This window comes from Trachypithecus francoisi, unplaced genomic scaffold, assembly GCF_009764315.1.
Source record: "Trachypithecus francoisi isolate TF-2019V2 unplaced genomic scaffold, Tfra_2.0 Lachesis_group13, whole genome shotgun sequence".
Taxonomy (NCBI): Eukaryota; Metazoa; Chordata; class Mammalia; order Primates; family Cercopithecidae; genus Trachypithecus; species Trachypithecus francoisi.
The window spans coordinates 82,313,670-82,328,836 of record NW_022681458.1 but is presented as its reverse complement, the minus strand read 5'-3'; the positions used below and the strand labels follow the sequence as shown (position 1 = coordinate 82,328,836).

The window sequence follows — 15,167 nt, the reverse complement described above, 5'->3', positions numbered from 1 at the left end:
GATTTTTAAAACCTCACATAAAAACAATTCTGAAGTCCTATCAGTGATTTTTTTAAAAAATGATATACTCTAACATTCATTAGAAAAACATTAGTGCAAGTGTGTGCCATACTTGGAAAAACAAAGATTTTAAGGTAGAATGGTGAAACACTAAGTAAAAGTCAGAAGATCCAGCTTTACAAGCTGTGAGAATTTAAACAAATCACTCAATGTTTCTGGATTTTAATTAGGAGTAAATTAAAGGGGTTGAAACTGATCATCTCTAATGTCCCTTCCAACACTAAAATGCAGAACCTTCTTTTAAATAAGTGGTTCCCAAACTGTTCCATGATTATAATTAGTAAATATTCTAAAACTAATGTATTCCATGATCAATTAATTCTAGGAAAATAAAGAAATGCATAAAGTCAGACAAATATCTCCACTGTAGGACTTCTTGAAGACTTTTTACTGCTAATTTACACTTTTACTCTCCTGGACAATACTACAGAGTATGTAGTGTTTCCGAAGTTTCTTTGTAAAATGAGTATTTTAATTCCTCAAACACTTTCAACCTTTAATAGAATCCGTGTACCTTAGTAAACACAATTAAGGAAAGCAGCTTTGAACAATAAACTTCTGAATTTAAAATCAGATGCTGAAAGAAGGAAAATGCTCACATAATAGTTGAGGGCATCTATTTCAGAAACTGTAATAACATCTCCATAGTGTTTACACATCATAAAGCACTTTATCTTACATTAACTCTTTTGACACTTAACCCTGAGAAGCAAGGATAGATATAATAATCCTCACAAGTCTTTCTCATCACAAGGATTTCTGGCTAATGAACAGAATGATCACAATTTTCTTCCACGATTATAACTGTAGGCTTTCCTTGACCCTTCCTCCAAAATCCTCTTTTGTATAAACTGACCTATTAGGAGACACCCCAAGGAAGGAGGGAAGCATCCAGAGTACCTGTGCCAGGTAATGTGCCAAGTGCTGTCACCCAGATGATGTCATGTAATCATCTCAGTAACACTGAGCAACTATTATCCCTGGTTTTGCTGCCAAGGAATTTAAGACCCAGAAAGTTTAAGAAATGCCCCTTCAAGTGATAGAGTTGGGATCCACACCAATGTCCACCTTTTTTTCTTTAAAAGCAACCTGTGTTTTGAAATGGTTTGATGGTGAAATTTTTTTAAACCGACGCTGGCCATGTGGTTCAGTTGAAAAAAATTAACATTTTTATTTTGATTTGTGTGTCACAGTTGGTGGAATCTGTTTGAAATATGATTTGATTTATACAAATATTACAACAGTAGTTAGAGGGAGGTGTAATTTATACAAGAACCTCATCTTAATAATTATAACCACTTGAGTTCTTACTAGGTGCCAGACAGACCCATATGTACTATCTCATTTAATTCTCCAAACAAGTCCACAAGGTAAGGATCCCGGGATTACTCTACCTTCAAGGCTTTTATCTCAGAATTTCCTCTCTGAAGTAGCCTGTTTGTTTCACCTCTCTCTCCCAAGGACTTTTTTTTTTTTTTTGAGACGAAGGAAGTCTCACTCTGTCGCCCAGGCTGGAGTGCAGTGGCTCGATCTCGGCTCACTGCAACCTCCGCCTACCGGGTTCAAGCAATTCTCCTGCCTCAGCCTCCTGAGTAACTGGGATTACAGGCAGGCGCCACCAAGTCCGAATAATTTTTGTATTTTTAGTAGACGGGGGTTTCACCATGTTGGTCAGGTTGGTCTCGAACTCCTGACCTCGTGATCCGTCTGCCTCAGCCTCCCAAAGTGCTGGTATTAGGCGTGAGCTACCGCGCCCAGCCGTGGGGATGCCTACCTGCGCATGCACGTGGTATTCTCTGCTCAAGGTCCGGGGACTTCCCCTGGGCGGAAGGATCTTATCAGAATCTCCATGCCCCTCCCTATCCCAAAAGCTCATTGTCTTTCTTGATTTCACCTGTTTCCTTAGCCTTTGTAACAGTGCTCTCAATTTTCACAGCACACTCATCTTACCAATGTCAAATCCTATAGAAACCCATTATCCAGATGCTTTCCCTTACTTACTGCTGATGGAGGGTCAAGACACCATGCCAACTCATATTCCGAACTCCCATGAGTCCTTACTACTGCTTAAGTCATCCTTGCACTCATCTCTGTTTGAATGCTCACCAAATTCTCAAGAGCATTATTTCAAATCTTTTGTCTTGTCATACTCCTTAAACTGAAAATCGCATCTTTTTTATTTTATAGAATCTGAACAGACAACCTTGCTTCCTTACTGAATCCTAAGCTTTTATAAACAGGTGAGCTTCACTGGCCTTCCTGCCATCTCTAGCATAACCCACTTTCTCCTTCCTGTAATCACTGTCAGGAAGACCTCTAAGGAGCCCTTTCCTATAAGACTAATCCTGCCTCAACCTTTCATAAAAGTAAGCCCAATTTCCAAATATTCCCTCTTTTTTCTAGCACCTTGCTCTACCTACAAACACAGTCAGATGCTGAAATAATTTTGTCTCTAGGTTGTCACTTGAAATTTTCAGGAAAAAACTCTCTCTTTGGCGTCTGATTTTCCTAAAGACACACCCTCTTCTTTCATTCACTCTTTAAACCCTTTGGAATGTGCTTCCCCCACCCCTGCCTCCACCCTTCTTTCCTGTCCCACCACACACACAGGACCCCATTGAGACTTCTGTTTCAAAAGCTTACAAAGACCTCCCAATGGATATTTCCAATGGCCCTTTACTAGACTTTTGTCTTTCTTGACCTCTTGGCAACATTTAACGGAGCTGACCACCTCTTCTTAAAACTTTGTTCTCCTTGGCTTCTGTGACACCTTCTGGATTCTCTCAGTTTTCTGCCACTTCTTTCCCCCTACTTTGCCTAAGGCTCCCCCCACTCCTGCCCAGTATAGAATCTGTGCTCCCCCAAGTCTGTCCCATCTCTTGTCTTGACACATTCTCTCCTCGGAGTGCTTTAATCCATTCTCAGTGCTCCACCAATAGTCTGAGAAGTTTCTGTGCTTCTTCCTCAGAGCTCCAGTTCTCTAACTGCTTGCTAGCAATTTCTGTCTGGGATGGCAAGTGGGAAGAATAATGTGTAATTCACGTGGACAAGTTAAAATGGCAAAACCAAACTCACTGCCTTTCCCCAGAAACTCTTTTATTTTGGTAGGCTGAATACTCTAAACCACTCACCACTCTACCTGCCTATCTTCTATATTCCTTTGAGGTGGGAGATGTTTTAATATAACCAATGTACTTGTTGGACTATAGATGTTAAAGGTGACTGTATAGTTATGAATGACATATATTACTAAGAATGAAATTTGCCATATAACAATGTGATTGAGACGATCCAGGACAAACACGAAAATCCATGCAGACATGTGAGCCAGCTTCTACTCTGACTTCAAGGTCATCTCAAGGGAGTGGTAAAGAAACATAACCATCTCCCCAACCAAAATAACTTCAAGTGGTTTTCACTAGGGGGGTGGGATTAGTCATTTAGGCTGGATGATTCTTCCTTATGAGAAACTGACCTGAACACTGCAGGATATTATGCATCCCTGGTGTCTGGACACTGAGTATCAGAATTCAACAATCCCTCTCCAATTTATTTTAACAGCAAAATAATAATAATAATAATGTAGAAAATCCCTGTAATAGAAAGGCTGGATTTTTCCTCATCACTGAGCCCCAGAGCAAAAAAGGTTGCAGTAACTTTTAATTTTCCCAATCATTTAAGACTAGAAACCTACGATGGTCTATTCCCAAGATCTTCCCCTCCCCATCCAGCCAGCCACCAGCCAAATCTTGTCAATTCTTTCTGCACAATATCTTGAATCCATTCTATTTAATACATTCACACTGCCACATTTCACGTCCTTATTTCAACTGAGACAATACCTTCTAAACTCAGACTCTGCTCTCACCCATTTAACAAGCTTGCTCCTATTGGCCTCTGTTCTTCAAACTCTACCCTGCAGTCAACCTAACCTGAACTACCCACTGCTTCCCTGATAAAGCCCATGTTTTCTATCTTCAAATCTTTGCTGAATCAATGTTCTTTTTACCTGAAATGTCACCTTCCATGATGCAACCAACTATCCTGATTCCTGAGTTAGAAAGTTTGGTCAAGTCCTTCTCCCTCTCCTTCCAAATGCAGTCACGAAAACTTCTGGAAGACACAGATCCCTCTGACAAATGGATGAAAGCTATGAATCTCTACCCAGGAAATAGCCAATGTATGCACATTTTGCATACAATTTTAAGGGCTTCCTGTATTTGAATATCTATAAAATTTGGTCACTCCTCCTGCTTACAATTTAACTGACTTCTGGGTCCTCACCAGCGCTCAGCTGTTTTAACAACTAGCTAGCTGGTTTCCCTGCCCAGCTTCTCCCCTAATGTGCACCAGTCTTATCTCCTGCATGCTACCCGTTTACTTCGCAAGGATTCCTGTCTGCTTTTTTTTAAAAAAACAATCACTTACACCCACAACTCAATTAATTATAACTCAATGTTTTTGAGCCCCTGTTAAACTTTCAGTTAAACAAAAGAACTATTCACTCTCTTAGAATTGGTCTAATACATTTAACATATAAAACTGAGAATACAAAGTAGAGCCAAAGGACTTTCTAGAATATCTGAATTGGTAGGGTTGGGTTGATCACAAATGGTCTTCCAAAAAGGTGATTTTTATAGGCAGTTCTCCAAAGAGGAGAGAGAGAAAGAGATCTTATCTTAGAACAGAGAAAGAAAATGATGATAGGATTGATAACTAAGAAAAAAAGGGGGAGATGTAAGAATCTGAGATAATTCAAAACAATGAGGCTACATATTTGCTCCCAACATACACAGCACCGAAACAATGAGACTGGAACCCATTTTGTAAAGTGATAACATCAACTAGCAAAGTAAGAAATGGACAAGGTAATAGTGCTTTCTTCTCTCTTAGCCCCTACTTCCCCTTCCCTCTCTTCAGCACTCCCTCCTCCCCCTCTTGCTCTGGAGCTTTGCACCCTCTGCAGTGCACACTTAAAACTCTCCAGACACACTGAAAACTCCCCTGGGTTATACACTAACAACTGCTTCTACAATGCTGACATTATCCGTACCTTGTACTTCTTACAGAAATCCTTACTCTTCCATTATATATTAAAGAAGCCTCTAAAGAAGCCACACCTCCCACTGCACTGCCCTTTCAAAAAGTGAAAAGCTTGCACATGTATCCTGGAACTGGAAATAAAATTAAATTAAATTTAACAAACGAAAGAAAGAAAAGGAAAAATACAAACACATATATGACAAGAAAAAAAAAAAAAAAGAAGCTAAGAGCCAAAAAGGAAGTTTGCAATGAAGACAATCACATGTTTTCATAATAAATTAAACCCAAAGCATTCCAACATAGGTAGGACAGTCTTTGTCTGTCACATTTAATACAGAAATTAAATGTGGGGAAAATGTATCTGTCCACAAAACAGCTGTAAGTCAAATGAAACAGGTGAGTGTGATAATGCCTCCATATTTAGAATATTTAGAATAGCTACTCTCCTGAAAAGTAATCTAGAATATGAAATTTCACATATATAGCTACGTTTCCCCCTCAGTAACTCATGTAGATAAATTTGTGCCTTAAAAATGTTTTAAAAAGTACAGAAGGCCTATTTAAAATATGTATAAAAATAGGAAAATTTTAAGTTATTAAGTATAAAAAGTATCTGTCAGAAATAAGTGATTTCTAAAAAGGTAGTAGAGGAGTTTGCAGGAAACAAAAATAATACATAAAGAATAGGACAGGACCACCCCTCAAAACTCAGGCATTAGAAACAAGCAGTACCTTCATGCTTGACTGAAATTCTCAAAATGAATTCTTTGGGGTTTCACCACAATTTTGAGAAATTTTAAAAATACAATTTTTTAGGGTTTTTTGGTTTCGTTTTGTTTTTTTCACAGTCTTTTTCTTGATAACCAAACAACTGCATGCTCATTGTAGGGGACAAGAGGGACTGGACGGTTGTAAAAAATGTAAAGGATCATAAAAAAGTCACTTGTGATTCTATAGCAGAGGAAGCCATTTATTAATATTTTGGCATATTTCCTTCCAGTTTTTAAAAATACATTTTTGAGACTGTATTGCATATACAATTGACAAACAAAAGATAATCTCTAGTTTACATTATTCTGTTATGAAATTCCATATGTTTAAATGAATAAAGCAGAGCCAACATTGATTTCTATTTATTAGGGTACTGTTCTGCGTAACACCAAGTTTCTTGCTGCTGCTATTATAGTAAGTGCTAAATCCCAACAGTTATACTGATTTTTATTTTAGTCCAGGATTACATTTGCTCCATTTAATTCTTCCACCTTATCCTAATTCCAGGAAATGCTTTCTTCCTTTCCTCACAGTGTGTTCTATACTATTTTAAAGTTTACACCAAGATTTTAGAATGTGTTAAGCAAAGCATTCTGTACAGATGCGAGTTTAAAAACAAACACCCACTAAACACCTACAGATGTCCAAGGACAAAAAAAAAATGTTTATTTTTCTGAGTAATGCAAAGACAATATCTTTGAAAATCAAATATACAAACAAGACAAAGGAAAGAATTCAGGAAACGATCATGCATCTACTAATAATCATATCTGTTTTCCAGCAAATTAAAAAGTAGCATTTTTCACTGATAAGAATGATCAATGCTCTTTTTACCTTCCTAATATATCTGCATGAAATAAAGAAGGATTGAAAGTCTTCCCCAGAGAGGAAGCAAATTCTGCTATCCAGAGCATAAACCATGACCAACTGTTTTAAAAATATGGTGGGATCCACTTTTCTACTTCTTGGTACTTTCCTTTTTTAAAAAAAAGTGCTTGAGAATTTCATTTTCAACCTCAGGTCCTTACCCCTTTTTCAGGCTGCCTCTCATTCTAACACAGTCCATTCTTAGAGGCTGTAAACACAGTTCATTCTTAGGCGACCGTGTCAAGGTCTCCCTAGACCACACAGAAGTCTCCTAGGACCACCCGCTGTTGCTTGCTCTGTGGGGACATTAATAATAGCACCTTAGAAGGATTAACAACAACAACCCTGTGAAGTGGGCACTATTATCTTTACTTAGCAGAAACTCAGACTTAGGGAGGTTAAGTGAAAATGCATACAAATGGTAGAGCCAGAACTTAAGCCATAGTCTTTCAATTAGGTAGAGTGCAGGTGGAAGCATGGACCAAATAGTTCAAGAAGGTAAGATGTGAAATGTGCATTGTTATCAGGGCCTAAGGATATGCGAAGGGGCAAAATTTTCAGTGGAAAAAGTAAGAATAGTATGTCTTATTATCATGATTTTTTTTATAACTAGTTTTAAAAAGTGAACTGGATTTCCCTGAGAGAGGGTTGCTAGATTTAGCAAATTTTAAAATGCAGTATGATGAAAATCTGGGACATATTTATATTAAAAAATTATTCACTGTTTATCTGAAATTCAAATTTAACTCAGTGTCTAGTATGTTATCTGTGAAAGTATTTATAAAACAAACAAAAAACACTAATACATTCAAGAGCTACAACTCCCACATCTGAAATCTGGACACCCTGTGGGCCACGTGTCTTTGGGAGGCCACGTAAAGAGAAAGGTAGTGAGGCCACAGCTGTTCTTGACAGGCTTTCCTTCTTTTTCCTAGTAGCAAACACAGCCCTTGACTCCAGGGACCTAGCTTTCACCAAGTAGGCCACTTAATGTCACTGCCTCAAAACTCCAGACCTTCTCTATATGGATGCTATGAAGATTAAGTATGACTGAGGTTTATACATCCTTAAAATATTTATTTACTGGCTGAGTACTTTATAAATAAATTCTCAGAAACCTGGATCAGATAGGCTCTTACCCTCTCGACCAAGAAAGGTCTCAAAAATAAAAGTACTACTAATATATGGTGAGCCCAGCTGACAGTAATCTCTGAAAATAAGGAAAAGCAAAACACTAGAAATATGTTCAAAACCTGAAGTGAACTATGGACCACGTAATGAGATGCCAAAATGGGTCCCTAGCAGAAAAAGTGGACAGTCATGATGAATTGTACAGTTTTCAAATGGTTATGTATGGGCAGATTTTAAAACGTCATCATCATGACTCATAGATCCTACCAGTCACAAATACACAGAGATAACATAACATAAAAATGGGCCAAGACCTTTCTTATACATACCAATTTACCTTTCTGCTACTCTCCCCTAAACCTCCAATCTCTGTAGCTTGAAAACATTTACTTTAAAACAACAACAACAAATTGGGACTGTTTTAGGCAGTGTTTATTTAAATATCTTCTATGCACAAGTTTAATCTTCAAACTTTAACAAAACCCAATCTACTAAACACAAATTGCTGTGAACAGAAACTGTCTGAAGAGGATTAATCAACAGCTTTGTATGTCATCCTCTAAACAAGGCCAAACACTGAATCACTGTTGAATTCCTCACGTGCAGCTACACCCAGTTAATCTTGAAGAAGGCAGTAAACTATGTAAATCTACTTAAACTGGGAAGATAAGTACTTCCCTCATCAAAAGTTAGCAACATTTAACAAGTACAACTATTGGAGGACAAGATCATTTGTAAAGAAAAAGAAATACACACAGAGACATAAACATACACATCCACACAGGCAGGAGAATTTTGCATTCACTCCCCTACCTCCAAAACCCTACTGGAAACCACTAGGACAACATACTATTCAGCAAAAAAGGCCCTCCTACATGCCACAATGTGCAGAAACCAAAGTATGGTTGGATTGTAACAGTTCCAAAATGGAAGTAAGGAAACAGGAAGAGGAGTAGCTAATAAAAGAATTCAAGAAACAACACAAAGGAAAAATGAAAATATCAATTTTCTGTATCTAAAAGCCTTTGAGTATAAATCACTCCTTTTGCTTTAAAACACACAAATATTTTCACAACTACAAAAGTCCTGATAAATGGTTTCATTTTGGTTTCTGGGTGCTCTTTTCATATAATCAGATTGGATTTGCTTAATGAACACCATATACTTCCGTAATAGAACGTACACATTGTCCACTGAGACTTGAACCAATCATCTTTATCTAGATACTGCCTACTGGGTTATCACTCCATTCAAAAGCTTCTCACTTTGACCTGAGCTGAGCAGGTGTATTTCTAATGTGCTCACAGGCCTGTGAGGCAGGAAAATCCTGTTGATCCCAGATGATGCCAGAGATCAGTACTCCCTGATGCCCTGGCTATACTACGTGGGGGCAGGTGAGGGATGAGTACCAACCACCTCTGCTTTAACTGAAACTAGCTCACTCCTACACAGTCGGCCTTCTGTATAAAGAGGTTCTGCATCTACCTACTGTGGATTAAAAATATTTCTGGGAAAAACAATAAAAATAGCAATAAAACAATTGGAAAATAATACAGTATAACAATTATTTACATAGCATCTACATTGTATCAGGTATTATAAGTAATCTAGAGATTAAAAAATACGAGACGATGTATATAGGTTATATACAAATACTATGCAATTTTATATCAGGAACTTGAGCCATCCTGGAACCAATCTCCCTCGGATGCTGAGAGATGATTGTGTATGTAAAATGTAAAAAGCTTTAAGAGTTGTACAGTCATTCAGTACAGCCATATTTTTATATCAATGCTGCTTCCAAACTCACAAACTTACCATCTGTATCATCCATTTACTTCATCATTCACCTCCTAGTTCACAAGTTCTCCCTCCCCAAAAAGGTGAGAGGAATCCCTAAACTGGACTTCTGAGATATGAAGGGTGACGGGCGATGATGCAGATAAACTAAACTCTCTATAGGTTTCTATTGAGGTGTACATGTAGGCAGGCAGCCGTAGTGTGGTGGTTTGAAGGGAGTGATTGTCAGGTTCAAATTCTGACTCTGCACTTTTGAGTTGTACAGACTTTGGGCAATTTGCTTAAATCTATGCCTTAGTGTTCTTAATTGTAAAATGGATATACTAATATTGCCTGCCTCATAGGACTTTCAAGATGACTAAATGAGTTAATCTGCCAAAAACATTCAGAACAGCAATCAGCAGGTAGTGAAGTACTCATTGAAAGTTAGCTATTACTATTATGTAGGTATAATGCAAGTGTGATTCCGAACCATTACAGTGTTTTTTCTAAAGGTGACTGTAAAGTATTCCTTACATTCCTTTTTTTTTTTTCCTTCGGGCAAATTATCTGAGATCAGCTCTAACAGTTGATTATGTATTTCTAGACTAAAATCAAACTGCATCACATACCTAAAATTTGCCAATTCTTTCATCAAAATGAACAAACTAATATGAACTGCAAGGTTGAAGCTTAACATCACAAAATCTTATAAAAAGCATTAATTAGACTTCCCATTTAGCCTAAGCCAGGATGAGATCACAAAGTCACTCATGGTAACCAGGTCCCCGCGCTGGAAGTGTGCTTTCCCAGTGAATGGCTAAATACTAACAAAAGAAACCTTTGACTCAAATACCACTGGTACCCGGGGTCTTGTGTCTGTATAATGCCTACACATTCATTTCTTTCTTTGCCTATAGAAAAAAAGAAAGTCTGTTTGTTTTTCTGATTCAGTCAGCCCTTTTAGTCTTTGAATCTAAGGAGAGCCCTGTGAAAAGAAGAGCATCTTATCAGCGTGCTCCAGACCAGCAGGCTACCCTCCTTCACACACAAAACCTCCAGCCCCTCACAGCCAAAGGCCTCGCCCTCAGAGCCATTTCCCCATTTCAGAGCTAACACCCCGCCGGGTTTTGACAACAAATAAATGAATACACAAGGCCCTAACATAATTAGCCATCTTTTCAGGTAGAGTGAGGTGGGTGGGGGAGGAGGGGTTGCAAGGGGAATGTTTATTGTAAATTGGTCGCATTCATGATGTTGATGTAAGTGTACTGGATCTGAGAGCATTTCTTTTAAATGAAGCCACATGAAATGACTTCGAGATGCCTGCTTCGGAATCTTGACTATCTTAGCACATCCTTCAGCGGAGTCACAAATGCAGATTTTATTTATTTAATTAATTAAAGGAAAGAACTTCTTAACCCAGGTAAAAGTTCCATGGACTTCCACATCAAGGGCACACAGACCACGGTGTGTGTACTGCCTCTTGAAAGGAAAGTTAACATAGAAAAGAACCAAAGACCAGAAAGCAGAAAACATTTCTTTTTGACACTGCCAAAATACTTGCAAATATACTTATGCTAGGACACACACACACACAAAAAGAATGACTCTGACAACAAGACCTCAACATAATCAATAATCCTGTAAACACTTAAAGGGAAGCCACCAGGCATTACTGTCATCGGTCGTGATCTTAAGAGAGCCACGGTCTGCATGGAAGGCTACAGTTCGCTTGTATCCTTACTGGGATAATAACTTAATTGATTTGTCTCAGTGGCTAAGGATGTAGACAAGAGATTTATTATGCAGGAAAAATATCTGCAATCCTGTTTTTGTTTTCTCAACAAGCATCTTGCCACTGACCTCTAAATCAGTTTAACCTTTTCTAAACAGACCTGCACATTTTTTAGATAATTTAAAGCTAGGTTTTGTTATTGCTGCTGCTGAAAGGCTCTGTGAGATGTATCACAACATGGCTTCAGTAACCTTCTTTTAAAAACAAAGATGAAAAACAAAACAAAAGGCCTCAACTATAAGCTCCCAGCTCCATTCCTTTTCCCGGCAGGGGATTGTGATCTAACCACTGAAGTGGCTTTGGAGTTCAATCTGTTAAAAAATGTATGAAACGGTATTAAAATAGGAAAGAGCATGTGTATGACTCAGGCATATCCAAGTATCTTCTGCAACTAGGATGTCACAGGATTTCCCTGTGCTACTGAAAACCTTGAGAAAGTGACAGTAGAAGTTCCTGTTTCTTTCTTTTTTTTTTTTCTTTAAATGAGGGGGGCGCGCGCGAACAAACACACAGACACACACAGACAGACACAGACACACACACACACACACACACACACACACGTCTTCCGGGTTTCCTACGAATCAGACAGGTTCTCTGAGGTTCCAAGCGAAGACTGCACACCAGCAAGACGACTTATTACCGTACTCCGCTACACACAAAGGTTTCGGGAAAAACCCAAACTTGTTGCAGAGCTGGGTGAAGCCCCTGGGCCGGCGCGCTTCTGCCCTCTCCGCCCCTGCCCCTTCCTCCGCTTCCCAACCTGCCCGGCCCGGGCGGCGGCGGGGGAGCGGACATCTCCCCTGTTCAGGTTGCCGGCCGAGCCGTCCCCGCGGGCTGCCTTCCTGGGAAACAAGGTCACCGCCCAGCCGGTCCCTCCGAGGAGGCGAGGAGCCCCCGGGCGCGGCCGCCTTTGTAACGCGGGGCTCGCCGGCCTCGGCGCGGCATCCCGGCCGCCGCCTCACCTGCTTGCGATAGGGCGTCCTGCAGTTGCTGCTGCCCCCGGGGTTGCCACTGCTGCTGGGGAAGATCATCGCTGCGGGCGGCGGGTGCGGGCGCCGGCGCGGGGCAGCCTCGCCGCGAGGGGGAGGGCGCAAGGAGGGGGCCGGCCGGGCCCGGGGCCGCGGCAGCTCTGGGAACTCCCTCTCGCCGCGCGGCGGCGGCCGGCGGGGGCTGCAGCTCCGCGCAGACTTCCCCTCCGCCCTCGACCTCCGCACTCGCCTAAAAGTGCGGCGCGGCGGCGGGCGAGTCTCGAGCAGCTGGAGCAGCCGCCGCCCTGCGTGCCATGGACGGGTGTTCGCGCGCGGAGCTGGCGGCGTCGCCGACTCTCCCGGCGGCAGCGGAGGAGCAGCGCCGCCGCGTCCCCACCTACCGCGGCCTCAACCACCGCCCTGAGAGCGCGCCGGCCGGGGGCGGGGAGGCGGCCGCGCACCGCCTCGCGCCGCGCCCAGGCCCACCCGCGCCTCCCCGCCCGCCCGCTGGGCGCGGCGCCTGCCGCCCCACCGCCCGCCCGGCCCCCGTGCTCTCCCTCCCAGGCTCGGGGCCGGAGCCGGGGCCGGGCGGCCCGGGGAGCCGCCGGCGCCCCCGCTCTGGTGCAATGGTTGGGTCTGGCTCCCCGCATGCCGCACATTCCTCGGAGTAGCCAACCCCCTTCTCTGTTCTTTTTCCCCCTCGGTTCTTTCCTAAGCACCAGCGGCAGCTTTGCACCCCGGCTCAAAGCCCCTTTTAAGGGCGTCGCTTAAACTCTGGCACCTGGGTCTTCCCTGTCTTTTTCACCTTCAAACTAGGCCCCCCTCGCCACTCTTCAAGAAAAGGTGCGGACAATCACCCCTACTTCAACGAACACACGACCCTCCCGTCAAACCTCTGCACATCTCCATCCCCCGATTCACACGCTAAAATTTTAGCAGAGGAAACAGTTCTCCACTCCCCAGCCCCTCACCCAAATACGATCGGTAAAGTTTTGTTATATTCCTAAGCCAGAGTTTACCAGCTTTCCTTCAAGATGATATCAAGGAACGAAAATCATTTAAGGGCATCGGTTTGGTAAACCTTTCTCCCTGAAAACTGGAACAGTGTAATCCTTCCTTATGTTAATTATTAGATGCGACACAAATGTGTTCTCTTCGAAGGACACAGAAACTCGGCAAAAAAAGAGACAAAGGGAGGAGGGACTTCTCTTTGTTTCCCGATGTAAATGATCTAAGGCTGCTCAAGCTGTCCCTTTTCTCGACGACCTTTCCGTGGACGTATGAAGCCCCGAACCTGTGCAGTGCAGAAGGCCTCCACGGCAGCCCGGACTGGTAGAGCCTGCGGTCTCTGGATAAGCCACTGGGACGGGCTTGCCATCCTTCAAATTGGCCTATTCCACGGTGACTTTTACAGAATACTATCGCCGCAGTAAATATTACAGAGTTCTTCCTTGGTTTCTGGTCTCTTAATACCTTCCTGGAAAGGCTCACCTGCCATGATTACGAAAAATCCTAACTTGTCTAAAAAGTGAAGGCGTATGCCTTCTGGCTTCCCTAAGGAAAAGTGTCCCCGGTGGAAATGAAGTCTTCTGGCAAAGCTGTGGCCATTCAAAGGCTTTTCTAGCTGGGAGGAACTGGAAAAAATATTCATCCTAGATATCCTGCTGGTGACTTAGTGAATCCCTTCCATACTCAGGCTCTTCCAACATTCCGCAGCCAGATAACTGGAAAGCCTCACCTATTAAAAATAACCGTATAAAACACACATGTAATTCCGAATTCTTTTCATTAAAAAAAAAAAGCAAAGTAACTTATTCCGGGCACCGTGCTAGGTGCACAATGGACGAGTAAGAACTTGCCAGGCAAAATTCACGTAAAAATCTGTCCTTTAAAGTGATTAAATATCAAACACAGTATAATGAGCATTCATTGAAAGTTGGTGTATCTGCTGGAACTATTTTCTGCTAGAAAACTGTTTTGACTGCCCTTTTGCTGTCTCCTCTCACTACGACCCTTTACTGCAAGTTATCAAGCACGAGTATAAAATAGAAGACGCTCATCAGAATGTTCAAGTCACAGGTGCCTTTCTCTGAGAACTTACTGCTCAACACCCCAGGAGCTCAGACCTGTCATCTGTGCATCTGTGGAAAAAATTCCCTGTACGACCTCGGTTGTCAAGAGTGGTCTCTTAGGAAACCACAATGTAAACCACAAAAGAACAGCACCGATTAATTTTTCTATGGCTGTACTCTAAGGTCATGATATTTTGGACGCTATGCAATCCAGAATGCTAGAATTTGATTGGATACACTCTGCAATAGTTTTATGGGGATAAGAAAAGTTTTTAAGTGATGATGAAATTTAAAGTAGAAAACTAAAAGAATTCTAATACTAAATACTAAGATATACTAAGAATACTAAAAGAATATTAAAAAGACTCTAAGGCTAGAGAAGGATATCTAAAAGCCAACAAAATGTATGTTCTGTAATGGTGAATGACATAAAAGGACAGAATATAAGGCATATATGTTTAAAAAAACAATGCCCACTAGGGTTCAAAAGTTCCAAACTTAAGTAGGTGCTGTGTTCTTAAACAAGTAAAGCATTACAAAGAGATAAGATAGTCTACCCTCAACAAAATATAAAATGTAATGAAGTCACTCAAACACAAAGAATGCAACGTAAGGAAAAAAACCTAACTATGAGACCCTGTATATAACATACACACTCAATTATTGATTATTCAT

The 15,167-nt window shown here is 41.3% G+C and overlaps 1 protein-coding gene across 9 annotated transcripts in view; it reads right to left on the bottom strand.

Annotated features, from left to right (window-relative positions):
- RBMS1 (RNA binding motif single stranded interacting protein 1) overlaps positions 1-15,167 on the bottom strand; it is a 215,636-nt gene that overhangs the window by 121,945 nt on the left and 78,524 nt on the right. For 3 of the 9 annotated variants that reach the window (XM_033231324.1, XM_033231325.1, XM_033231320.1), the window contains exon 1: positions 12,415-12,645. The exons of 5 other annotated variants lie outside the window; for them this stretch is intronic. Coding sequence is in view for 2 of the 4 variants with exons in the window: in XM_033231320.1 (XP_033087211.1) it covers positions 12,415-12,483 (69 nt within the window). In the remaining 2 variants the exon portion in view is untranslated. Of the gene's footprint in view, positions 1-12,414; positions 12,843-15,167 lie in introns of those variants that run through there. One more of the 9 variants, XM_033231319.1, reaches the window with a different exon arrangement.